General features: G+C 47.3%; 1 protein-coding gene across 3 annotated transcripts; it reads right to left on the bottom strand.

The window, feature by feature from the left end:
• Nucleotides 1-27,177, bottom strand: MFSD11 (major facilitator superfamily domain containing 11). Of its 3 annotated transcripts, XM_043585670.1 has the most exons (14): nt 26,764-27,177; nt 26,310-26,480; nt 25,690-25,745; nt 24,050-24,157; nt 23,032-23,111; nt 22,817-22,913; nt 21,533-21,591; nt 20,899-21,043; nt 15,559-15,599; nt 7,908-7,973; nt 6,133-6,258; nt 2,643-2,817; nt 1,581-1,716; nt 1-626 (listed from the first exon to the last, which is right to left on the bottom strand). In XM_043585670.1, the coding sequence occupies exons 2-14, from the start codon at nt 26,403-26,405 to the stop codon at nt 462-464; spliced, it is 1,350 nt and encodes a 449-aa protein (XP_043441605.1). In that variant the 5' UTR covers nt 26,406-26,480; nt 26,764-27,177; the 3' UTR covers nt 1-461. The 3 variants fall into 3 exon arrangements, with proteins under 3 accessions (XP_043441605.1, XP_043441604.1, XP_043441606.1); XM_043585669.1 differs by having other exon boundaries at nt 26,310-26,783; XM_043585671.1 differs by lacking the exons at nt 24,050-24,157; nt 25,690-25,745; nt 26,764-27,177 and having other exon boundaries at nt 26,310-26,757.
• Nucleotides 27,178-27,211: the final 34 nt, after the last annotated feature.

Below are 27,211 nucleotides of genomic sequence, written 5' to 3'. Positions count from 1 at the left end.
TCAAAGATCCCACGCCAGCATCTCACGATTTATTTAAATGTCATTCCCAGACGCACATGGGGGGTGAGCATATGCTATTATTACATAGTAGCACATACTCCATACCCAGCAAGGATCTTCATGTGACATATGGCCTCGTATCCTGAATCGGGGCAGGATCTCTCAAAGAGAACAGGAGGGAGAAGAAAACATTTACATTCTCTAACATGATTATAAGGAACTTGAGACAGATGAATGGAAAAACAACATCTTTGGACAATTATAATGAACAGAACGAGTCCCCCTCGTTCTGCTTCCTTTCAATAGCTGATCTCTGTAAACTTGAATACCAACCCTGGCAGATCGAGCAGTCTTGATTCCTTGATTTTCCGTACTGAATACCGTCCAATACTCGGCGGCGACGACGGGTGGCTACGTCAGCCGGGCCGTTGTCCGGCTGTGCCGCCCGGAGGGGCCCCGGATCAGATACTTCGGTAGTCAGAGCCCCGGGCTACAATGGCAGCGGCATCCCACTCCACGGAGAAGAACGAGATAGTTCCAAAAAACCCAAATATCACCATGACCAGGAGTTGCCAGTGAAGGAGAAGGTAGTTACTGTAGAAAAATGCCACGGCTGCGCAAATGGACTGAGACAGAACAAGACGAGTCAGAAAATGCACACAGATGGCCCCACGGCACCACAAGGAGCCCACCACCCTCCGCCCCCTGGCTTGCTTTCTGTGACCGGCGGCGCACCTGCCCTGCCTGCATCCAGACAGGACTTCATCGGTCACTAGCTCGCAAACACACACCACTACTCCCGCTGAGAGCTGCTACCAACCAAGTAAGCTGCAACCTGTCATTTAACGTAGTGTCTTGGGAGGCGCCTGGGTGGCTCCGTCGGTTAAGTGTCTGACTCTTGATTTTGGCTCAGGTCATGACACCAGGGCCGTGAGATCAAGCCCTGGGTCAGGCTTTGCGCTGAGCATGGAGCCTGCCTAAGATTTTCTTTCTCTCCCTCTGCCCCCCTCTCTTGCTTGTGTCCTCCCTCTCTCTCAAAAAAAAAAAAAAAAAAATAGTATCTTGTGAGAAACTGAGTAATAAAATAATGTACATATGCAGCAGAAATATGCTTGTCTATATTACAAAGGAATTTGGGTATCTAAGGCAGGAAGCCTCTCATCTGAGCAGTAAGACCAGAGCATAAAATGGGGCACCTGGGTGGCTCAGTCAGTTAAGCGTTCGAGTTTGGCTCAGGTCATGATCTCACGGTCTGTGAGTTCGAACCCTGCGTCGGGCTCTGCAGACAGCTCAGAGCCTGGGGCCTGTTTTGGATTCTGTGTCTTCCTCCCTCTCTCTCTGCCACTCCCCCGCTCATGCTCTCTCTCTTGCTCTCAAAATCAAACAAACAAGCAAACAAAACTTTAAAGACCAGAGTGTAAAATCTCTTAAATCACACTCCTCTCTGCCTCCTAATTCCAATCAGAAATACCTGACAGGCTGTCCCTGATTGTCATTTAAGAACCATTAAAAAAAACAAGGTTGAAAGCACTAAACAAAAAAGGGGAGTCCACTTAAGGCCAGTGTGGAGAAGAGATTACCTGAACAAACTTGAAGATCGCGAAGGCTGGAGCGCTGTCTTCCGAATAGAGAAACCCTAAGATGCTGAGCAGCTGGGTATTGAAGCAGCTGTCCCCAAGACCCAACAGGAAACTGCAGAAGATAGCGACCTCTTTGCTGCATAAAAGGAAAATGGATCCAGAATGAGCGTTCTGACCATACTTGCTGGAGCCATTTCAAGTGGAAAAGCCACTGCCCCACAAGAGCATCTCACTTTCAAGTTTTACGCACTATGGGACAAGAAGTAAATACCGGAGTCCCCAAAGTAAGAATTTATGCTCAGACACGCTCAACTTCAGGGTCTGGCAAACGCTGGTCAATTAACTCTTTGGGAGCAAACACTGTGTTTGGGCAGGGCCGGCCTTGGATGGTGGATCTGGACCCAAATGTCTACATCTACAATGAATCTGAGTTGATGGCAATACAGTGAGATCCTCAAAACGGACAAAACCAGCTATGCACGGACCGGACGGCCCACCCGGCTGGCCGATGACCCTTCTCCTCACCACTCTTCACCACTCAGAAAGCAGACACATGAAATCACATCAGGTACTTATAGGCTCTTTCACAGATCAAGAAAAACATTTAGGTGCGTTGAAAGGTTAAAACCGACCATTTCAAAAAGAACTTGGGATTCTTCCTATGAGCTCCTGTTTAAACTAATTCCGGTTCACCATTTGACAGGTCACCTTATAAAGATAACAGATTTTCAGATCATGATTAACTTCTCCATTTTGTAAGTATCTAGCCACCCGTGACCTGCCACCCTTCCTTAAATTACCAGAAAAACGAAAGTCATTGCGTGCCTGGGTGGCTCAGCTGGTTCGGCGGCTGACTTTGGCTCAGGTCATGATCTCGCCGTTCGTGAGTTCAAGCCCCTCGTCGGGCTCTGTGCTGAGGGCTCAGAGCCCGGAGCCTGCCTCGACTCCTGTGTCTCCCTCTCTCTCTCTGCCCCTCCCCCACTTGCCCTCTGTCTCTCTCTCTCTCTCTCTCTCAGAAATAAACAAACATTAAAAAATAAAATAAAATGACAGTCACCATACCTGGAACTGATGTAAGCAGTACTATCCGTTCCTTCGACAGGAGCAATAGGGGCGTCCCCAGGCATGTTGAGAAATATCAAATAAAAAGCTATAAAATGCACCAGGATGCCCAACAACACAACTGGATTTCTACCAAAGCGATTATTCTTGCTCAGCAGGCCAAAGAGGCTTCCACCTACGGAGCCAATGACGTAGAGAACAGAAAAATTTAATAAGTCAAAATTTTGATTCTTTGAAAAAAATAAACCGATGAACCAACAGCCCAGTTAATGAAGGGGTAAAGAAAGCGCGGATACTAAAAATAAAAAATAACCGTTGAAACAGAAGAAATTTTAAACGTCAGAACCGACTTCTAGGTCAGTGGGGTAACAGGGACTAGATGTAACACCTGCCTAAAAGAATCCGAAGTAATAATTTTGAAGACACAAGCTATGAGGTGACAAAGGGGCAGTGATCTCTGAGATGGGGGAGGAAGCAAAGGAGGTGAACCCGGCTACTGCCCACCGGCTGGTGGAGAGAGAGGTTTAAGCTGGGCTGCAGGGAGGGGTGGGGAAGGCAGGTGGATCCCACAGCCTCCCTGATGGGTGGCTATGGAGTTCCAGAACAGGCTATCATTAGGGAAAGCTGCCCAGAGGGACGACTCCAGAGACCTACAGAGGGTCCCCCCTGAGTCTTCCCTAAGTGCCGATCAGCACATAATGTGAGTAAATTAGCAGAGGTCCGCAAGAGAACCATCCAGGAGGGTTAGATGTATTAGCGCCCCGCCCTGGGCCAGGAATAGTGCCTCGTCCCCCCAGCCAGACAGGAAATCTTATGACTCACAGGCACTGGGTGTGCACAGAAAGGTCTTCCCTCAGGAGCGAGGAATAATTAGCCCTCGTCTGAGCCCTGCTCTGGTCCTGTCCAACACACCTTAAAAGCAAGCCCTGAAAAAGTCATACTGTTTCCAAGTAAACGAACTGTAGCCAAGAACAAAGCTTGAGAATATTCACGAGAATAAAAAAACAGGCAGCACCCCACAAGGTTAAGTTCACAGAGTCGTGTTGGTGTCCCCACTGTTCCCAAGCAAAGAGGCATGAAAATAGGACCCATCATGAGGAGAAAAAGCAGTCGGACGTGGCGTTGTTATACGACCCGGCAATTCCAGTCCTAGTTACGTACCCCAGAGAATTGAAAATGTTATGTTCACGTAAAAAGTATACATACATGTTCAGGGCGGTATTATTTAGAACGGCCAAAAATGAGGAAACCCAAATGTCCATCGAATGATGAATGGATAAGTAAAATGTGATCTATCTATGCAACGAAATATTATCTAGTGAGAAAAAAAGGGTGGAATACTGATATGTGCTAGAAAGTGGAAGAACCTTGGGAACGTTCCGCAAAGTGAAAGAAGCCAGACCCAAAACACCATACGTTCTATGATTCCATTTCCATGAAGCGTCCCGAATAAGCAAATGTATAGAGAAAGGGGATTAGTGGTTGCCTGGAGAAGGGCCATAAGAATGTTCTGGAGTTAGGGGCGCCTGGGTGGCGCAGTCGGTGAAGCGTCCGACTTCAGCCAGGTCACGATCTCGCGGTCCGAGAGTTCGAGCCCCGCGTCAGGCTCTGGGCTGGTGGCTCAGAGCCTGGAGCCTGTTTCCGATTCTGTGTCTCCCTCTCTCTCTGCCCCTCCCCCGTTCATGCTCTGTCACTCTCTGTCACAAAAATAAATAAACGTTGAAAAAAAAAAATTAAAAAAAAAAGAATGTTCTAGAGTTAGAGGGTAGTGATGACTGTACACCCCTGTGAACATACTAGAAAATACTGCCCTGGACGCCTTAAGTGAGGGGCATATATGGCATGTGAGTTATATCTCAAGAAAGTTGTGTAAAAAAACAAAACAAAACCCAAAAACCAAAAAAACCACCCCAGAACCGTCACAGATACTAGGATGAGCAGAAACGTGAGAACAATCCATAGAACTGTATTCCCCATGTTCAAATACATCTAAATACCTGGTACTGTTCTAGGTGTGGGCAGCAAAGCAGGAAACAAAAAAACACTCAAGTCTGCTCTCTCCATAGCGTGATCCCCGTTGGCCATTCGAAGGGTCCTGTGTTTTTTTAAGGTCTGTGTCTTTCCCCAAGGCCCTAAGTTTCACGTGGACAGGAAGTCTTTTATTCGCACAGTGGATGCACAGTTATCTGATGAATCTGGGAAGTTCCTCGTACGTGACAACGTCTGATACACGGGTGAAGGTCTCCAACGACCTTTGCCCGATACGGAATAGCCGCACTTGTGACGGGCACCGGGCAGCTGGAGGGAAGTGTTCGGTCCCTACACTGCACTCCTGAAACAAGTATGACACTGGATGGTAACTGACTGGAATTTGAAAATATATACAAGAAGAGGAATCCCTAGTGTGGCCCAGGAAAAACACACACTGGTCTTTGCCTTGTTCCCCCTTCCTCCCCGCTTCCTGGCACAGAGCTCCTAGAACCCTGTGGCTTTCCTCGGGGTCAGGCACGTTTTTCGCTTGGGCTCCCTCGTACCTCCCTTTTGACCGGACCAGAGCTTATGCGGATGAGTGGGTTCTTCAGGGGGTTTAGGGGTGGTGTAGCCAGTCGGCTTCAGGATGCCCGCTGGCTGCCAGAAGGACCAAGACTTGATCTGAGGGTTGGGATTTTCAGGGCCAGCCCCCGAGCTCAGGGCAGGTGAGGGGGGGTTGGAGATCCACTTCGATCGCCATTGGCCAATGATCTCATCAACTCCGCCTCGCTGATGAAAAGTCATAAACACCCCTCAACGACAGGTTTGGGAAAGCCAGCCTGGTTGGCTGGTGGACGCATCCACGTACTGAGAGGGTAATGTACCCTGACTCCATGGGGACCGAGGTTCCCACGCTCGGGACCCTCCTGGACTTTGCCCCATGTGCCTCCTCATCTGGCTGTTCATTTGTATCCTTTATAAAAAGCTTTAACAGTAAGTACAGCATTTTCCTGGGGGCTCATGGGAACCTCCCAACTCATAGCCAAGTCAGACAGAAGTGCCGGTAGGCAGCCTGGGGACCCGGGACTTACAAGTGGCGTCTGAAGTGAGGGCGTCTTTGTGGGACTGAGCCCTCGGACCTGGGGAGTCAGACGCATGCAAACTCCAGCACTTAAGAGTTAGAAGCGAATGAATGATCTTGCCGGACATCCAGCTGGTGTCAGATTCAGAAGGGCAAGAGAGTCAGGGATTCCGAGACATTTTCCCGAAGTGTCTTAAGAGAAGAAGCTGGGGGAGACTGGATGTGTTCTCCCGTTTATGGTTCTGTCTGTGAATCACATGGCAACTGCCTCGTTTTAGGACAATGATAATAAAAAAACGAGGACATACCGATGTGAGTAGAAGAACTAAGCAAGGAAACTACAACACGAAGACAAGGAAGTGAATGAAATACACTTACAGTATCTCTGATGACTACAACCAACGGGTTTAATGCGGAACCCCACAGTTTTAAACCAACCTAAAATTTCTCCAATGCCAATGAAAATGCCCGAAAGTCCAATGAGGCTTTTCTCTTCTGTCCCAAATTTATTTACAGCACCGACACACGTTCCGTAGACACCAGAGAAGAAAGTCAATTCCAGACCTTTGGAGGAAAAAAATCAGATTTAGTTACACAGCCACAACCTCCGTTTCCTGGTTTTCTCCGCGGCTGGTGGCATTTGAGCTATGTATGTACACGATAAAGTTTCCTCGGGGGACGGGTCACTCCCCCGTAGAGCCACAGAGCTGATGCAACGGAATTAGATGTTTAATATTTATTCCATTTCTCCGAAAAAGACGTTTATACGTACAATGCACGTAAAGGCAAAACTAATCACTGGCACGTTGCAGCGGCTTTTTTTTTTTTTTAAAAAAAACATGACAGGGGCGCCTGGGTGGCGCAGTCGGTTAAGAGTCCGACTTCAGCCAGGTCACGATCTCGCGGTCCGTGAGTTCGAGCCCCGCGTCGGGCTCTGGGCTGATGGCTCAGAGCCTGGAGCCTGTTTCCGATTCTGTGTCTCCCTCTCTCTCTGCCCCTCCCCCGTTCATGCTGTGTCTCTCTCTCTCTGTCCCAAAAATAAATAAACGTTGAAAAAAAAAATTAAAAAAAAAAACCATGACAGCCCTTCAAAAAAAAAATTTTTTTTAATGTTTTATGTTTGAGAGAGCGTGCGAGCGAGTGGGGGGAGGGGGAGAGAGAGAGAGAGGGAGACAGAAGATCCAAAGCAGGCTCTGCGCTGAGAGCGGCAAGTCTGAGGCAGAGCTTAGACCCATGAACTGCAAGACCACGACCTGAACCGAAGTCAGATGCTCAACCGACGGAGCCAGCCAAGCGCCCCTGATGGCATTTTTTTAAAAGGAAACCGATTTCCTCATTCTTAAGACCTCAGAGCGCTCCATCTACTCTCAGGGTTAAGCCACAGAGGTCGTTCCATTTCATTAGAAAGTATATGGAATCTATACAAAGTTACAAGGTTTTACCCATGGTTATTTTCTGGAGTGCTCCATTTTGCCCTAAAATCACTGGTTGGGATGAACCGGTTTTCAACCCCTGTGTAGAATTCTCCCACACTGAATTTGGGCTGACCCTGTGATATGCTTTCACCAATGAGATGCAGTGAAAGGGGCACAGGGCTCGTGCCAGGCCGAAGCATTAAGAAAAGCCTGGTCCTGGGGTGCCTGGGTGGCGCAGTCAGTTAAGCGTCCGACTTCGGCTCAGGTCACGATCTCGCGGTTCTGTTCATGAGTTCAAGCCCTGCGTTGGGCTCTGTGCTAACAGCTCAGAGCCTGGAGCCTGCTTCAGATTCTGTGTCTCCCTTTCTCTCTGCCCCTTCTTCTCTCTCTCTCTCTCTGTCTCTCAAAATTAAAACATTTGGGGCGCCTGGGTGGCTCAGTCGGTTAAGCGGCCGACTTCGGCTCAGGTCATGATCTCGCGGTCCGTGAGTTCAAGCCCTGCGTCGGGCTCTGTGCTGACAGCTCAGAGCCTGGAGCCTGTTTCTGATTCTGTGTCTCCCTCTCTCTGACCCTCCCCTGTTCATGCTCTGTCTCTCTCTGTCTCAAAAAATAAACAAACATTAAAAAAAAATTTTTTTTAATAAAAACATTAAAAAAAAAAAGACCATCAGTAGAACTATTCAGCTGAGCCCCGTCAGTGCACAGAACTGTGAGAATGAATAATACAGTGGTTGTTTTTGGTCCTCACTGGCATTATGCAGCAACAGAAAACCCAAACCCCGTCATGAAGCCCATTACCTGTATAAGCAGTTGTAATACTAAGAAGGAGCATCTCCCTGGTGACACATAACTTAAGAGACTTTCCTGTAAGAAAGAAAACAATTTAGGAGTACTTAACTAGATTTTACTTACTCAAACAAAAATTCTTTTTTTAAAAATTTTTTTTTTTTCAACGTTTATTTATTTTTGGGACAGAGAGAGACAGAGCATGAACGGGGGAGGGGCAGAGAGAGAGGGAGACACAGATTCAGAAACAGGCTCCAGGCTCTGAGCCGTCAGCACAGAGCCCGACGCGGGGCTCGAACTCACGGACCGCGAGATCGTGACCTGGCTGAAGTCGGACGCTTAACCGACTGCGCCACCCAGGTGCCCCACTCAAACAAAAATTCTAAACCATTTACTCAACCCAAACACCCCTCATCGATAATGCCAGGAGACAAAAAACAGTGGGACAGGGGCGCCTGGGTGGCTCAGTCGATTAAGCATCCGACTTTGGCTCAGGTCTGATCTCACCATTTGTGGGTTCGAGCCCCGTCTCGGGCTCTGTGCTGACAGCTCAGAGCCTGGAGCCTGCTTCAGATTCTGTGTCTCCCTCTCTCCCTGACCCTCCCCCACTTGCACTCTGTCTCTCTCTCTCTCTCAAAGATAAACAAACACTAAAAAAAAAAAAAGTGGGACAGAGGTTAATGATTCAGATGCTTAAGGGATGAACTACATCTGCCCTCTAAATAAAATGTTTATTTCAGCTGCGTAAATACATTCTAGAGTTGTGTTTTCCCCCCCAACACTCTCCAGCGCGGATTTCAAAAAAACAACATGAAACGGAGAAAACAAATAGAATAAAAAAAAAACGAGACTTATTTCAACGGACTTGACTGAAGGTTAGGCTGAGTCCACGGCTGGCAAAGCGCTAATGTACCCGAGAAATTATCGCAGAGCGGCTTGAAGACTGGACTAGATCAGGGAGGGAACTTTCTGAGCAGAGGCTGCGACACCACTTCCTGCGATTCTCAGTTCTCTAGATCTGAGGACTGAAACTTTAGTTCTTCGTGTTTGTTTACGACCACTTTAATGTCTGTTTTTATGCTGTTCAACGCAGTTGAAATCTGCAATGGAAGATGCATGTCTACAAACTGTGTATTTTTTTAAATTTATTTATTGACAGAGAGGGAGAGAGAGAGAGAGACAGAGAGAGAAAACGACCAAGCAGGGGAGGGGCACAGAGACGGAGAATCCCAAGCAGGCTCCACACTGGCAGCACGGAGCCCAACGCAGGCCTCAAACTCACGAACCGTGAGATCATGACCTGAGACGACACCAAGAGTCAGACCCTGAAGTGACTGAGCCACCCACCCCGGTGCCCCACACAAACTGTATTTTAGCCGTATTTTTGAACCTGCTCACATTTCATAATTTAAGGCCAATGACCTAGCGTCTTCAATGAACAGTCAATCCAGATTTTAGTTCTCGCTCAACAGCTGACTACAAACGTCACACAAGACACGTACGCACGGTCCCGAATGTCACCACCTGCAGAAGAGGATACCCTGTTCTCTAATTTCACTAAAGTATGGTGAGACTAATACAGTGAGACATTTCACTACTTGCATGTATTTCCAGGAAAACTACACCATCAGTATGACGTTTAAAACAATTGTTTTCCTTTTTTTTAATGTTTTTCATTTTTTGAGAGAAAGAGAGAGTGAGCGGGGGAGGGGAAGAGAGAGAGGGAGACACAGAATCCGAAGCAGGCTCCAGGCTCCTGGCTGTCAGCACAGAGCTTGACGTGGGGCTCAACCCCACGAACTGTGAGATCATGACCTGAGCTGAACTCAGACACTTAACCAACTGAGCCTCCCAGGTACCCCTAAAACAATTATTTTTTCTAAGTTTATTCATTTATTTTGAGAGAAACAGAGACAGCATGAGCAGGGGAGGGGCAGAGAGAGAGAATTCCAAGCAGGCTCCACGCTGTCAGCACAGGACCTGACGTGGGGCTTGAATTCACAAACTGTGGGATCATGACCTGAGCCACAACAGAGAGCTTGACGCTCAATCGACTGAGCCACCCAGGTGCCCCAAAACAATCATTTTTAATAAAAAAATAATTATATTAGCAAAGCACGTTCGTTTCTGAAAGATCGGAAGATTTAACAAAAAGAAATTTTAAAACATAATCCAGAATGATACTCTAACAGCAGCTACATGTCATTATGCATTTGTCCCAACCTGTAAGAGGTACAACCTCCAAAAGCACACCCCCATGTGAGCTGTGGATTCAGGAGGATGACTGCGTGTGATCGCAGGTTCATTAACTATGCCACTTGGGTGGGGGAGGCTGCACACAAGACGGGGGGGGGGGGCTATGGGAACTTTCCTCAGTTTTGCTGTGAACCTAAAACGGCTCTGAAAAATGAAGTCTACGAACAATAACAACAACAACACATCATCTATCTACAGAAACAGACACACCGATCCTAAAACTCACATGGCAATTCCAGGGGCTCACAACAGCCAACACAATCTTGAAACGGAACAAAGTTGGAGGGCTCACACTTCCCAACTTCAAAGCTTGACAGTAATCAGTGGATTACTGGCGTCAGATCAGACACGTACGTCTAGAAATAAACTCTGCCGTATACAGTCAATGGGTTTTCAACAAGGGCGCCGATACAATTCAATGCGGAAGAACCGTCTTTTCAGCAGGACAACCACGTGGCCCCATGCAGAATGAAGTTGGACTCCTCCCTCACAACGCACACGACAATGAACTCAGAATGGACCCTCCGCCTGAAGGTAAGAGCTACAAGTATAAAACCCTTAGAAGAAAACACAGGAGCAAATCTTTGTGACCCAGGGGTCAGGCAAAACCTTCTGAGGACACCAAAGACACACGCAAAAGGTAACACAGATAAGTCAGCCTACGTCAAAAACGTAGGGCTCTTGTGGTTTAAGAGACACCATCAGAAAACGAAAAATCAATCGAAGGAATGGGAGAAAATACTTGCAAATCACATATATATGAGATTTTTTTATACGGAATATATAAAGAGTTCTTACAACCCAACAACAATAAAAAGACACTCCAATTAAAAGCTGGGAAAAGGACCCGAGTAGACGGTTCTCCAGAGACGTGATGCAAATGACCCGCAAGCATGTGAAAATATGCTCCACGTCCTTAGCCACTAGGGAAATGCAAATCAAAACCACAAGATGACACTTCGCACCCACTTGGACAGCTGTCAACAGAAAGACAGTAACTCAAGGACGTGCAGAAACCGGAAGCCTCCGACACTGCCGGTGGGAACGTAAAATGGTGCGGCCGCGCGAGAAAACATCTGCTGGTTCCTCAGAAGGCTGAACCCAGCGACCACGGGAGCGAGCAACCCAACTCCTACCAAGTGCGTGCACGGAGATGTGCAGACGAACGTCCAGGCGAAAACCGGGACACGAATGTTCACAGCGGCGTGACTCGTGCCACCTACGAAGTACAAACAGCCCGTTGTTTGTAACGCGCTAGAACACAGGCGAGCCTCGACACCATGACGCTGAGAGCCAGGTCACGAAAGAGGACACATAGCATGATTCTATTCGTATGACGTAATGTCCAGGAGAAGCGAAGCTCGAGATGGAAAGTGGATTAATGGATGCCTAGGGTAAGGGATGGGGGGAGTGGGGAGGAAAAGGAAGTGACTGCTAATGGGTACAGAAATTCCTTCTGGGGTGGACAGGTTCCATAACCGTCTGTGGTTAGAGGTGCACAACTCTAGAAAGATACTAAATAGGACTGAATTGCACCCTTTAAGTGGCCAATCACATAGTGTGTGAATTATAGCTCAATAAAGCTATTCTATTAAGGAAAAACCCCCACAATCTAAATAATGGGTCTCCGTCTGGACTTAAAAGTTTTTTTAATAAAAACAAATTTTAAGGGGCGCCTGGATGGCTCAGTCGGTTGAGCGTCCGACTTCGGCTCAGGTCATGATCTCACGGTTTGTGAGTTCGAGCCCCGCATCGGGCTCTGTGCTGACAGTTCAGAGCCTGGAGCCTGCTTCGGATGCTGTGTCTCCCTCTCTCTGCTCCTCCCCCACTCATGCTGGCTCTCTCTCTCTTAAAACTAAATAAAGCTTAAAAAATAATTAAAAAAACCACAAATTTTACTGTATATAAGTATACATATATACAGTATATGTATATAGTATGTTATATATATACACACACACACACATACACTATTTCTAAGTTTGTTTTCACATAAGAGAGCAAATATTTCCTAACATGCATCAAGATCATTTTTATGGCTAGGATAATCTGTCATATAGATGTACAAAATGACGCCTTGTAGTTGAACATTTAAATCACTTACATAAACATCTTAGTAATTAAATCTTGACAAAAACGCTTAGTTATTTCCTGAGGATAATCTTATTCGTGGAATTGCTGGGGTAAAGGTACAAATATTTCTAAGGCTTCTGACACTTGCAGACAAATTGCTCTTCAGAAAATAATACAAACGGGGGCGCCTGGGTGGCTCAGTTGGTTAGGCAACCGACCTCGGCTCAGGTCATGACTTTGAGCCCTGCGTCGGGCTCTGTGCTGTGAGCTCGGAGCCTGAAGCCTGCTTCGGATGGTCTCCCCCTCTCTCTACCCCTCCCCTGCTCATGCTCTGTGTCTCTCTGTCTCTCGATAATAAACGTTTAAAAAAAAAATGTAAAGAAAATAATACAAATGTGTATTCTCATCAGCAGCATGGTCTTATGCGTGTTAAGTACTCACCATCCATAATACAGACTATTATTTTTATCTTTTGAAATTTGATGGAAAACTTTCTTTTTTGATGGAACACTTTTAAATTCGCATTTCTTATACTCAAACAAATACTTTCCCTGCCATTTTAATTCCGTTAGGTTGTTCTGATACACTGAAGTTTTACACTTTAAGCAACTTTAAAAGGGCATTCTTTTCCCTTATTGTCTGAATGACCTGTTTAAAAGGCATTGCTCTACCCAATTAGTCTCTTCAATTACTTTTGTAGTTTCATTTTTACATCGAATCCACCTGGAACGTTAGGATATATAAAGTTTGAGTCTATATTTTTCTACACTGTCTGCTCCCTAACTTTGCTTAAGAGTTTCTTTTATTGGATTTATTGTATTGCGGACACGGGCCTCATACTCCAAAGTCTTCAAACGAATTCACAGAATTTAACATTTATTAGGGAAAGTCCTTTTTTTTTTTTTTTTTTTTTTTACTTTTAGAGAGCGAGCAAGCTTGAGTGGGGAAGAGGAGAGAGGAAGGAGGGGAGAGGAAGGAGGAGGGAGAGAGAGAGAGAGAGACAGAGAGAGAGAGAATCTTTAACAGGCTCCACGCTCAGCACAGAGCCCAACGCGGGGCTCGATCCCACCAACCCTGGGATCGTGGCCTGAGCCCAAATCAAGAGTTGGGACACTCGGGGCGCCTGGGTGGCGCAGTCGGTTAGGCGTCCGACTTCAGCCAGGTCACGATCTCGCGGTCCGGGAGTTCGAGCCCCGCGTCAGGCTCTGGGCTGATGGCTCGGAGCCTGGAGCCTGTTTCCGATTCTGTGTCTCCCTCTCTCTCTGCCCCTCCCCCGTTCATGCTCTGTCTCTCTCTGTCCCAAAAATAAATAAAAACGCTGGGAAAAAAAAATTAAAAAAAAAAAAAAAAAAAAAAAAAAGAGTTGGGACGCTCACCCAGGCGCCCGTTAAATCCTTTTCAAAAATTCTCTTGGCTATTCTCAGACATTTTTGCTTCCAGAGGGACTTCAGGATTGTTTCCTCAAGACCAAGAAATGCATTTTTAAAAATTTCAATGAAGTGTTCCAGAATCCCATTAAACATACACGTCCAGCTGAGGGATGAAGTGCTTTTCAGATGCACAGAAACCGTTTCTGCCCCCCATTCATCACAGCATCAACTGGAGGCGTCTGATGAGTGAACAACGGATGACCGATGACTTAAAGCTTGGACGCTCTTCTTCTTCCTGTGCTCGCTCTGGCTTCCGCGCCACCTCGTTGCCTCCCGCTGCTCCCCACGGCCCAGGAACCGGCTCCTCAAACCGCCTGCCCGGTAGCACCTTTCTGGCTGCCCCTCCTTCCTCCCCAGACTAGACGGCACAGCATCCCATCAGTCCTGAAGCCTGCTCAGCAACCAACTAGTTCCATGACGAAACCGTGTGGCCCTAATGACGTTAGTGCCTCATTTTACAGACAGGCTGAGGCAAAGTCTGTACATCCGGAAGAGACATCTCGAATCTGGTGTCAACACGCAGCCAGCGGGAGGGGGGCTGCATCGAGCCTCGCCCAAGGCTGGACGGAACATCCCATAAGCCTGAAGATCACCCAGGCAAGCCCCTTTCCCTCGACCCCGTGGCTCGCCAAGCTACCATAGGGGGCTCTCTCAGCCCCGGATCACAAGAAGGGAGTATCTATGAAGGGCTCGCTAAAACATATTAAATGCCATCATCAACGGTTCAGTTGCGACTTCTGTGGGTTTAGCTTGAGTCCTTTCCCCTCTGGCCCTTCTGATCAATGGTGGCGCTCGTGACAGACAAGTTTCTAGGTCTGCAAGGCTGAGAGCCAGACCTCCGACTGCAGTGACCTCCCATCCTGCTGGGGGACAGGCAGGCTACATCCTTTCTAATTATAATGGGTAGCCCCAGTTGTAATTACGAACGCGTTCCCGAAATGTAAGAAATGCGTACAATAAAAGCCTGATTAAACAGCCTTAACAATAATATGCCATATATTCAAAGCTCAGAATACCACACCCCACAAGCCCTTTCTAGAAAAGGAGACTACAGGAATTGCTGGCTAAAAGCTGGGTGCTTTTGGTCATCTGACTTAGGCCATGGCCGATTCGACCAAGAATTTGCACCCTGGCCCGAGGCAACCTGTCGGCTGGCCACAAGCACAGAAGAGCCTAAGGCCCAGGGTCCTAACTGAAACAACGTGGCCCCAAAAGGCTGCTCCCTTCTAGACGGCGTCAGACTCTCCTTGGGAGACAAAGAGGCTGCGAGGGCTCCAAGCAGAAGCAAAGGACTGGCCCACATCAGGCCTTATTAGAATCGGAAGCCGCGTCTGCCGCTTTCTGAAGGAGGCACAAGATGACCGTTATGGGAATCACTGGCTTTGCCGGTCACACCCTCTGGACTCCGATCCCAGCTCGGCTGCATCCTAGCTACTTGACCTTGGGTAAATCATTTCTCTGAGCCTCGGTTTCCTCTTCCATCAAATGGAGAGAATGACAGGCGTGCGCTATATGACACAGAGCCGTGGTGAGGAAGGACACGACGTGAACACGGAGGGAGGCCTGGCCGGGAAGAGCCCTCCGCGGAGGAGCACGACCGCGCCGACAGACTCGGTTGAGGGGACGGCCCGTGTGTCCTCGCCTCCTGGCGTGGAGCTCCGGCCCCCCGAGCGCTCTGGCCCTCCCCACGCCACCCCTGCAGGGCCCCGTCCACCCCGCGCGCCCCCCCCAGTTCCAGAGGCACTGGCTGAGAAGACTAGCACGCTCCGGGGCGGCATACCTGGAGACACGGAAACACTGGGGGATCGTCAATCCAAAGTTAGCGGGGGGAGGGGGAAAGGCAAATGTCGCAGTTGTCCCCGAACAGCTCTGGCATTTCAGACCCAGTGTTTTCTAATACTTACTAAACGCGTCTACTGCCTTTGCCATGGTGTTCTGGGCAGACCTGAAAACATAAAAACAAGAGATCAAAGTGATTTCCCCTGAAAGCTGTAAAGGGAACAAAACAGCGATGGCGTTTTCACCGACGTTGGTCACAACACCGTCCTCTACGAGGTCTGGCAGGTATTTCCGTTGCCGCACCATATGGGACCCTGTCCTCGCTGCAGAGGACGAGGGGAGAGCGTCCAAACCCGATTCTCTCATGCTAAATCTGTGGCTCACATCCACACACGTCCTGTTCAGAAAGGATACTTCAGGCGGGACAGAAGCCTCCCCACCCTGCTATTTTCATACTGTAAAAACAACTAGTAAAAATTCAATTTCCCTCCACTCTACTTTGTTATTTTTTTAATGTTTATTTTTGAGAGAGAGAGAGGGGGACAGGGAGGGAGAGAAAGAGCACAAGCAGGGGAGGAGCAGAGAGAGAGGGAGGGAGACACAGAATCCGAAGCAGGTTCCAGGCTCTGAGCTGTCAGCACGGGGCCCAACATGGGGCTTGAACCCACAAACCGTGAGATCGTGACCTGAAGCGTCCAAAGTCGGAAGCTTAACCAACTGAGCCACCCGGGTGCCCCCACTCTGACTACTTTAAATTTTTTTTTTTTTTTTTTGGGGCGCCTGGGTGGCGCAGTCGGTTAAGCGTCCGACTTCAGCCAGGTCACGATCTCGCGGTCCATGAGTTTGAGCCCCGCGTCGGGCTCTGGGCTGATGGCTCGGAGCCTGGAGCCTGTTTCCGATTCTGTGTCTCCCTCTCTCTCTGCCCCTCCCCCGTTCATGCTCTGTCTCTCTCTGTCCCAAAAATAAATAAACGTTAAAAAAAAAAAAAATTTTTTTTTTTACGTTTATTTTTTTTTGATAGAGAGAGACAGAGCACAAGTGGGGGAGGGGCAGAGAGAGAAGGAGACAACAGAATCCGAAGCAGGCTCCGGGCTCCGAGCTGTCAGCACAGAGCTCACTCAACACGGCGTTCCAACTCAGGAACCATGAGATCACGACCTGAGCCGAAGTCAGACGCTTAACTGAGTCGCCCAGGTGCCCCACACTCCTCTGGCACCTTTAAATAATAATATATTGTTAAAGTTTTAATTTATTCATTTTGAGAGAAAGTGTGAGTAGAGGAGGGGCAGAGAGAGAGGGAGAGAGCGAGAATCCCAAGCAGGCTGCTCCACACTGTCAGTGCAGAGCCCGATGTAGGGCTCAAACCCACAAGCCGTGAGACCATGACCTGAGCCAAAGTCGGCCACTTAACCGACTGAGCCACCAGGCACGCCTTTATTTTTTTTTTTAATTTTTTTTTTTAACGTTTATTTATTTTTGGGACAGAGAGAGACAGAGCATGAACGGGGGAGGGTCAGAGAGAGAGAGGGAGACACAGAATCGGAAGCAGGCTCCAGGCTCTGAGCCATCAGCCCAGAGCCCGATGCGGGGCTCGAACTCACGGACCGTGAGATCGTGACCTGAGCCGAAGTCGGACGCTCAACCGACTGAGCCACCCAGGCGCCCCCAGGCACCCCTTTAAATAACATTACTCACAAAAAAGAAAAAAAGAAGAAACCTCATGGAGATCCAGTTGACTTATATAAATGAATTACTGACACAAAAAAGGTAGTCTGTTCTAACGGACAGGAAAACCTCTTTTTTCACCATAAAAACGCATGCCTTGCCTGGAGGCAAATACTCTTCAGATTCCAAATAACTGATAGGACGCTTGTAGATGGATAGGCTCGGATGTAGGATTTTAGTATTTTACATTTCAGTACCCAAATAAGTAGGAACTGATTTATATACTCTCTAGCCTGTTACAATACAAGCGAGCCAGCCAGCACTCGGGTGCAAATCAATGACCTATTAAAGGAAGCCATTTCTAGTAGAATTCTGAAATATGATGAAGCGGGCAGAGCACGATCACTGTGAACCCCTCTCAAACCCTTCAACACCTTCCCATCTCATGCCCAGCCTACCTCTTTAAGGTCCTGACTTTGAAGAGTAGCAGAACGGGTCACCCCAAAACATGCCGCTTTGGAACACTGATTATGTCGAGCGGTAGGCACGAGAAAAACAGCACACGGGGGGACAGGCTTTCTTGGAACTTCCCTCATCTGCCTAAAGACAGATCCTCTAGAAGGAACCCAAATGTTATAAATCACCTCCAGAAGTTTCATCACATAGGGAAGATGGACTCTTGTCACCAGAGGGGAGACCAGACATGGACAGCTTGTCACAAACTATGTCTCCCACCTATTCTTGCAAGGGTCTGCTCATCCTTCCGAGAAATCATTTACTCTCCCCTAAGACGCCTCTATCCACCTCCCCTTTCCCGATTTAGACGGGTATTTAATGCCTAAATTCTGAGGCATCCTGGGAAATCACTCATTTTCCCCTGGCGTTTCTTCATGGATACACGAACCATACGTGTTAATAAGTTTCTGATTGCTTTTTTCCCCTCGTTCATCTTTTATTACAGGGGTCTCAGCTAAGAACACGAAAGAGTGGAGGGAAAATGGTTTTTCGTCCCTACGTCTTAAATGTTACCTTCTCAGCCTTCTCTGGCAACTCCATCTACAATTTTACATGTATGTCGTATCAATTACATACATGTAACTACTATATCCTTGAATTGCGAGGCATCCCCGCCCCCCCACCTCAAGCCCATACGTCTATAGTCTGCTCTGTTTCAGATTTCTATTTTCTCATACTGGATTGCTAAGAGGTACAGGATTCTCTGGGAGGAGGGTGATAAAAACGTTCTAACATTGGTTGTGAACCTCGAGATCATGACCTGAGCCGAAGTCAGACACTTAACCGATGGAGCCCCCCCCAGGCGCCCCTCCTTCAGTGGCTTCCAATCGCACCCAGAAAAGAACCCGCACTCCTGTCGCCGCTTCCCAGAATGGAATCCCTGCCTGCTGCAGACACTCCTACCTCTACTCCCTCCCCGGGCTGACTCCCATGGGCCTCCCTGCAGCCCTGGCACCCACCACACCCCTGTCTACCACCCGGTCTTGGCAATCGGTGGCCATCAGCTGATCGTCCCTCCTCCCCAGTCAGGCCGCAGGGAGCCACCCAGCTCCCCACCCCCAACCCCCTTTCGCTGCTGCCTCCTTAGCATTTCCTCTGCGGTTTTACACACATGGAATCTACACCCCCTCTAAAACGAAGTCCCTCCAGACCAGGGACTTCTCGGTCTTGTTCGCTGCTGTATCCCTCAGGTTGAGAGGGGGGCTGGCAGAGAGTCCGTGCTGTTTATAGACTAGAGACAAGGAAGCTTCAAGTTGGGGAGACGCTTCAGGAAGAGAAAATGCTAAAAAGGCTGATCGGCACTCCTCAGTACTGTGCCTTATCAGTTACGCGATCCTCCATCGGGGAAGTTCCCTAGAAAAAGGGAGGGGATTCTTTTTGTCTGCACAGCACACACAGCTGACATTTGCTAAAAGAACAGGTGTTCAATTTTCGCTGAATCTGTGTTCACGTTCATAGAATCTCCAACATCTATCAGTTTATGCTTGGTATATACATATACAGTTTACGTTATACGTACACGTTATATATATACGTATGTATATACACATACACACGCATAAATACACGTGTTCAAACCAAGGTCACGCCTCTCTTTTGCTTTAAACCAGTGAAATTTTGAGTGCTTAATGAACCAATGACTGGAGAGGTTTAGGCCTTTTGGGGATTAACAAGGCAGCACAGAACGCCCTGTGCAAACGTTCTAACAATGCAGGAAGAGCGATAAGGCAATCTTCACAATTTACTGACTCACACACAAAGCAAAGCGAGCCTGGCAAAGATTTCTCATTTCCTTCTCCTCCAACCTGGATGGTACCTGCAGAGAAATTGTCTGTGATGTTTTAGTTTTACTTATAACTGAAATATGCTCAAGTTAATTTACAGTTTGTAGAAAAACACAAGGCCATTTACTTGTTTCCCCACTGGGACCACCCTGGGGAAGACCACCTACCTGTATAGGTTAGCACAAAACCAGGCACCTCACGTAAGAGACTGGGCGTGACCAACTGTTGATGGCCCTGCCACTCACATGTGCCACAGGAATGGGGGAATTTTAGGGGTTGGACCACACAAACCGTAACTGAGGGCAAAAACTGTCTCCAATGTAACTTGATAAGGCTGTTATCTTTGCACATTAAAACACACGGGACACCGGCTGAACTGAAGGAGGAAACGGAGACCCAGGGGAACTAAGGGGATTATTGCTACTGTCCAGGGTCATATAACTTGTCAGCCGCAACCTGGGATTGGGCTCAAATCCCCTGTAGGCTCTCCCCCTCCCTCTTCTGCCTCTCCCTTCCTCCTCCCCAGAGCTACCCTTTATCTTCATTCTCTTGGCTTTAAAACTCTTTCCTCAGGGCACCTGGCTGGCTCAGTCAGTACAGCCTGCAACTCTTGATCTCAGGATCTCAGGGTCATGAGTTCGAGCCCCACATTGAGCATGGAGCCTACTTAAAAAAATAAATAAATACAAATACAAATAAAACTTTTTCCTCACGTCTGCCCAATGTTGGATTATCAGTTAGGACTATGAAAAGGTTACTAATCCCAAAACTAGCTCTATTCCAAATATATTTTTGGGGTACCTGGGTGGCTCAGTCAGTTAAGTGCCTGACTTTGGCTCAGGTCACGATCTCACGGTTTGTGAGTTCGAGCCCCATGTAGGGCTCTGTGCTGACAGCTCGGAGCCTGGAGCCTGCTTCAGATTCTGTGTCTCCCTCTCATTCTGGTGCTCCTCTGCTCACGCTCTGTCTCTCTGTCTCTCTCAAAAATAAATAAATATTGGGGCGCCTGGGTGGCTCAGTCGGTTAAGTGTCCGACTTCGGCCCAGGTCATGATCTCACGGTTTGTGAGTTTGAACCCCATGTCGGGCTCTGTGCTGACAGCTCGGAGTCAGGGGCCTGCTTTGGATTCTGTGTCTCCTTCTCTCTCTGCCCCTTCCCTGCTTGCGCTCTGTCTCTCTCTCTCTCTTAAAAATAAACATTAATAGGGGTGCCTGGGTGGCTCAGTCGGTTAAGCGTCCGACTTCGGCTCAGGTCATGATCTCGCGGTTTGTGAGTTTGAGCCCCATGTCGGGCTCTGTGCTGACAGCTCAGAGCCTGGAGCCTGCTTCGGATTATGTGTCTCCCTCTCTCTCTCTGCCCCTCCCCCGCTTGTGCTCTGTCTCTCAAAAATGAATAAATGTTAAAAAAAAAAAATTAAAAAAATAAACATTTATATATACACGTATACGTATACGTGTTTTTGTTTTTTTCTAGATAGAAAGGAACATGCCAACTTCTTACTCGTTGACTTCCAGGTCCTGGTCATCAGAAGACTCATCTTCTCCCAGGACATTTTCAGACTCTGGTTGCCGAATGAGAAAGAAAAGAACTGTCCCCACCAGGCTAATCACTGTCAGGGCAATAAACACTGTCCTTCGGTCACTCTCTGGAGAAAAAAAAAGAAGAAAGCAGATAGCACCAACCGCGCACAACTTCAGAGTCCGCATTGTGTTCAGAAGCTGTTTATGACCATCCAAACATTTCCTCGTTAAATGTTTACTTTCCTGCGTTAGTGAAAATCTCCAATAAAGAACTAAGTAGAATACCTCCACCTTTGTCTTTCAGTTAAAGGAATACTAATAAACCAAAAGAAAAACAGCACAAGAATTTTAATCATACTCTGTACCCAGAGAAGCGTACAAAAGTCTAACATTATGGTCATACACAGCATAACCTTCTGTACCTCGAGATGCTGCTTGAGGCACAGGCCACACTAAAATCCTGGCTTAATACAAGGAAAAAAAGTTACTTAACAGGTAAAATCTGAGAGGACTTCAGGCAGCACGGTTCACTGCCACAATATGAACAAAGCAATAATGGATACTTTGTGGATGTATTCAAACATGTGTGAATAAAGCAAAGTGAATAAACAAACCTGATATTTGAGTTTTCCCTTGCCAAGCAAAATATATGTAGAGATTTCCAAAGAACAAGCTGGGGGAAGAAAAGGGAGAAGAGGATGTTGAGGACTTATTTCCACATTTACAGTTTTTAAAGCAATGTTTCCATTATTTGTTAAAAAGAGGGGGGGGCATATATAATTTTAAAAGTAGCTACCTGCCTGGATCATTATCGACGCCACCTTGACCCTTTTCTGAAAACTGTCACTGACCCAGATGGAATTCAGTCTCCTCCCACGTGACAGTAACCTGATTCAGAACCACCCTACAAAGACTTGACTCGCTCTGAAACATGTGATTTATTGGCACTCTGGAAATGACTATGTGGAAGCAGGCTGATGCTACTTCTCAAATCCTGTATTTTAAAGAATCTCCAAAAAACAAAACAAAAAAAAAAAAAAACCCATGATTTAGTCACCTGCATCTAATCAGATGCTTTACTTAACATACTTTCCTGGAGAAAGAACCTTTCGCTTACACTCCGGTTTCTTAACATACACCCCCCTTACACTAAACATCTGCATTCGTGAAACCTTACCAACACCCCAATTTTGGGTGATATCCATGAGGGTAAATCCTCAGGACAGATTCCATGATAAAATGACTGTTTTTGCTTTCTACTTAGGAAATATAGAACATGCTGTATGTTGCTCGGTGTTGATGTAATTGGACTCACTTTTGAAGTTTTTTAAATAAAACGTATTTATCTTTCAGTAACTCTACACCCAACGTGGGACTTGAACTCACAACCCTGAGATCAAGAGTTGCATGCTCTACTGACTGAGCCAGCCAGGCGCCCCTCACTTTTGAATTTCAACATACTTGTCAATAGCTATCAGGTGTAGCTCAGTGGGAAGGCCATGGTCTTTGGAATCCAGATAAGGATGGCTTAAATCAGATCAGTTACTGCACTTTTAGGCCTCTGTTTTCTCGTCTGTAGAACAGAGATAATACTTTCTGGTGTCATGAGGTGGTGAGGATTACTGAAATTTAGTCATGAAGCCAACAGTCCCTGCCTGAAATATAGCAGGCGCTAAATACGCTATGGTTAGTATTATTTTCTATTTACTCGTCATGAATTACAATGAGGTAGGTCCACGCGTTTTATGTAATTCCGTAAAATTTTAAATTTGAGTCGTATGCAGCTACAAACTCAAGCCACGTAACACGGAAGACCTGAATTTTCCATACGGCAAAGGTCTAGAAAATGGTGTGGCAGAATAATGAAAGGAAAGCTTAAGCTCCGGAAGGACTATTACCTAGATTGTAAGAGTGCCCAGAAAATTCCACTGTTTCTCCCGATAGTGTGCTCATCTGAATTTATTGTCAGGCAATTTCCTTGTGCCGTCCAAAGCACTAGAATTCAAGCCGAAAGGTTACCAAGAGAACGTCACCACTTAGCTTTACATACTAAACACATGATGCTCTTAGAGAAATCCCAGAAGACGGAGAAAATAAGCATCAGGATGCTTACCAGCAGCTGCGATCCCAATGAAGACAGAGGCTGCGTAGAAGGACCATGCGAAAGGCTGGATAAAAACGGCAATGTACATGCTAAAATACAACAGGTCAATGTATTACAGTCAAACAATACCTTAAATAGAATGCCAAGTCTGCCTTCTAGGAACCAACTTTGAGGATTCTCTCTCTCTCTCTCTCTTTTAATTCAACCTGTAAAGGACTTCTCCAGTGTTGGGAAAAAAGGGACAAACGTGACCTGCTCATCTTTTTTTTTTTTTTTTTTTTTTGTCTTTTGATTTTTGAGACAGAAAGAGACAGAACGTGAGCAGGGGAAGGGCAGAGAGAGAGAGAGAGAGAGGGAGACACAGACTCTGAAGCAGGCTCCAGGCTCTGAGCTGTCAGCACAGAGCCCGAGGTGGGGCTAGAACCCACGAGCCGGGCGATCATGACCCAAGCCGAAGCCAGACACAACCAACTGAGCCACCCAGGCGCCCCGTGACCTACTCATTCTTAATTTACTGCTTCAAGTTTGTAAGATCAGACACTTGAACGAAGGTTTGCAATCGGCCTCTGCCAATTGCTTAGCGCATGCTGGGACTGTAGTTCTGCAACCCAGAAAAAAAGCTTAGTTCTTTCATTTGAACGAGATCTCTTTCACAGAAAGAGAGTTCTGGATACTATTTTTATTAATAGTAAAACAAAAGGAAATACGCACATGTCCCAGGACATTTAAACAACATGGTATCCCGGGGCAGCAAGGAGAGAACCAAATCCCTAAAATACTGCCTGTATTCTATGTAATCCAAGTGGGCAGATTCTTTTTTTTTTTTTAAGATCTTTTTTTTAAAATTTAAGCAATCTCTACACCCAGAGCGGGGCCTGAACTCACAACCCCGAGATCAAGAGTCGCACGTCCACCGACTGAGCCAGTCAGGCGCCCCCAATTTGGCACATTCTCGTCAAATATTTCCTGCGTGTTTGAAAGGTGCTGAAGGTGTTTGGGTGATATGAAAGAAAATCATACTACTCACCTGTAAAATAAACCACTTGCAAACATAGAGAGCTGAGGTCCTACAATGGCAACCACTGATGGTGTAATCAAATTTGAAGCTGAGAACACTCCATAAATAATTGCCATGCTGTGCACATAACACATAAAAGGAAAAAACAAAACCCTTGAATCGCTGTCTCAAAAGTGCACTTTTTCAAATCTACTTAAAGTGTATGGGTTTTTTTTTTTTTTGACATAAGCATTCATTTCTTTAGAGTTAATAATAATTCTCTCATTAAGCTGCATCTCACAATACAGTTTTCACTTCTGCAAAATCTTGGGAGTCTCATCAAATTTCTCTTGGAATCAGCTTGCCCTGGACAGTAGTTTTTAATGCCCTGGTAAACTGTAATAAAAGCTAGCAGCGGGCCAAGTGTTTTCCATGTTTTCTTTACTAAACCTGACAGTTCTGTGAAGACAGTATTATTATTACCCTCATTTTTCAGAAGAGAAGACCGGAACACAAGGGGGTTAAGTTACTTGCCAAAAGTCCAGCCGGATAGCTGGTGAATGGTTGGAGCCAAGACGCCATCCCTGGTAAGCTCATTCCAGAGGCCCTAGTCAACAGCCTGCTCTACACACTTAGCTCACAACTCCTGGCAACAACATAAAATTTCGCTGTTATATAAATAACAAGCACCGAGTTATCACTTGCCTAAACTGGAACTTATTTAACTCAATCTAATGGCCTCACTTGAACATCATTCAGCTACCGGAGACCCGGCCCTAGTTACGTGTGTCTTGCAGCAAAGTGCGACTGAAGCCATTTTGAGGGTCCTCGACTCATTTACTAGCCTCTGTTCATAAACCCAAAGTAAATTACTCTTTGGCTTCCATGAACCTCAAACAGCAAGCGTTCTTTGGAATGTACACGAAGACAGAGCGCTACAAAAAAAAACTAGGGTGTTATTAACCACTGAGAAAAACGGACATTAACATTGCTTTAGTCTCAAATATCATACGGAAGATCCGTGTAGGATAGATAATAAAGAACCAAATAATAAGAGCTTTGGGGGAAGGGGGTGTTGGTCATCACCTTAGAGTTAATTACAGAGAAATTAAGAAACCCGTATGCGTTTATATCCACATATGCGTTACATTCCCCGCCTGGATCACAATGAACGTCTTTTCATTTTTTTGTAAAATCGGGACTAAACACCTTAACAGAAATCTAAAAGCTCCTGATGGCAGCATGTTAATCATCATGAAATTACCAAAACAGGAGGACCAAATGTTTCAAGAGTCGTATAAAACATCCTCCGTTTAGGATTGAGAAGACATAATTAACGACAATACTTGAGTGTTTATTAAGGGCCAGGCACTGTGCCAAGGGCTTTACACGCGTCATCTGAGCAAGGAGATTGGGCTCACAGACAGAAGTAACTTGCCTAACATAAGGCAGTGATTAAGTCATGAAACCAGGATCTCAGACCTAGTCTGAAATTCTACGTGAAACCTAGACTCGTCACCTTTATCCTATTATGTTCTCCCAAACAGCCCAGGGGCAGAGAAAAAGCAATCGCTACCAGTTCAATCACAACGTTACTGGAGATTCTAAGATTCTAAGATTCAGGTAACTGCCGGAGTATATAAAATATAGCCGATCGCACGGTACAGTACCTGGTGTATCCACTGCCGTGAAAATCTGTGCTATTTAAGCTCCTGATGACAGTTTGCTGTGTGGAAGATAAAGCTAATCAATGAAAACACTTTGCAGTCTCCCTCCCCATCCCCACCAAACTCTGTCTCCGAGAACTGAGAACGAAGTACTCAGTAAAATAAAATTCGGGATGCACCATGCCTGAATACGGAAAGTCAACTATGAGAGATGAAATGGACTGCAAAACAGGAAAAGGCAAACCGATGACAGGGAAGGGGGCAAAGAGCAGCTTAGTACTGCTTAGTACAGCCTTAGTACTAGTACCGGTAGTAGTACCAAGTATTCTCCCAGTACTAATGCAAACCTTAATACAGACAAGAAATAACAGGTCAACACGTACAGACCCCAAGTCAGATCAGAGGAAGGCCATACTGTTTAACACCCCGTCCCGATACCCTATTATTAGCAAGGAATGTCTGACACATCAAATTAAACTTAAGCATAAAAACGAGGAAGGGTAGGGCAGAAAAATAAAAGGTGTCGTTTAAGCGCGCTGTCCGATGTAATTAACGTTTATCATCATCTTTGGAACGCGTTTATGGTAGGCACTTCAAAGGAGGGAGAACAGATCCCGACTCACCGCCACATTTCCACAAGTTTGAAAGGCGGTGAACATAAACATAAAGGCAATTCCTAAAATAATAATGTTGAAAAGCTTTTTGGATTCCGGGGACATTTTGGCTCAACTCTGCCAGAGGTCAGCAGCGGCCCAGGGCGGTCGGCTCTCCTCGGGGCGAACCCACTGACGATCCTGGGGAAGGAAATGAGGCGGTGAGAAGAGCGGACGGATCCAGGAGCAAGGCTGCCGAGCTGTCAACTTCAGTTCTCGGATCAGAATCCCCGGCCGAGGGTGAAGTTGTCCCCACGGGCAATCAGGACATTCCTAGAGTCCGATCCGAGTATGGACGAGCCCAACACTCGGAGAAGTGCCAATAACGTCGCTGCTCCAGGTTGAGGGGCCCGCGAGGGGGATTAGGGGGCCACGGCCGAGGTGCAGCGGCCGGCGCGGCCCCGCCCGCCCGGCCCTGACTCACCTCGGGCCACGCGACCCGGTCACCTGACCGCAGCCTCGGCGCCGGCCGCTCGGCCCGCTGGGAAATGTAGTCCTGCGCGGCCCGAGACGGGTAGGGCGCGCCGGGAGGGGAGCGGGGCCGAGTCCGCGCGCCCCAGCGGAGGAGGGGCTACAAAGCGGAACCCGGCGGAGGAGTCGGGAACTGCGGGAGGGAGCCCGGTGGGCGACGGGGCCGGGTCTGAGAAGGCTGGAGACAGCGGGGCAAACGGGGGCGGGGGGAGAGTCCCCCCTCTCCGAGAGAGGCGAGAACGTTCCGCGGGGGCCGGAGCAGAAAAGCTGCGCGGCGCTCGGATACGGGCATGAAAAGGAGGCGGAGCCTAGAAGGGGAGCGCTTCCTGCCCCAGCTGCGGGAGAGCGCCCGTCCGGCCTCGCTGCCGGAAAGAGCGTTTCGCGGGCTTTCCAACCGCTCG

Source organism: Prionailurus bengalensis, chromosome E1 (assembly GCF_016509475.1).
Source record: "Prionailurus bengalensis isolate Pbe53 chromosome E1, Fcat_Pben_1.1_paternal_pri, whole genome shotgun sequence".
NCBI lineage: Eukaryota > Metazoa > Chordata > Mammalia > Carnivora > Felidae > Prionailurus > Prionailurus bengalensis.
The sequence above is the reverse complement of the archived record's forward strand: the minus strand, read 5'-3'. Positions and strand labels throughout refer to the sequence as shown.

Excerpts from the sequence above, each read along its gene's own strand:
- MFSD11 (XM_043585670.1), bottom strand. The coding sequence starts at position 26,405 with ATGTCCCCGGAATCCAAAAAGCTTTTCAACATTATTATTTTAGGAATT. Across the intron at positions 21,044-21,532 it reads AGGGAAAACTCAAATATCAG|AGAGTGACCGAAGGACAGTG; the intron begins GTTTGTTTATTC and ends TTTTTTCTCCAG. Across the intron at positions 1,717-2,642 it reads ACTGCTTACATCAGTTCCAG|CAAAGAGGTCGCTATCTTCT; the intron begins GTATGGTGACTG and ends CCTTTTATGCAG.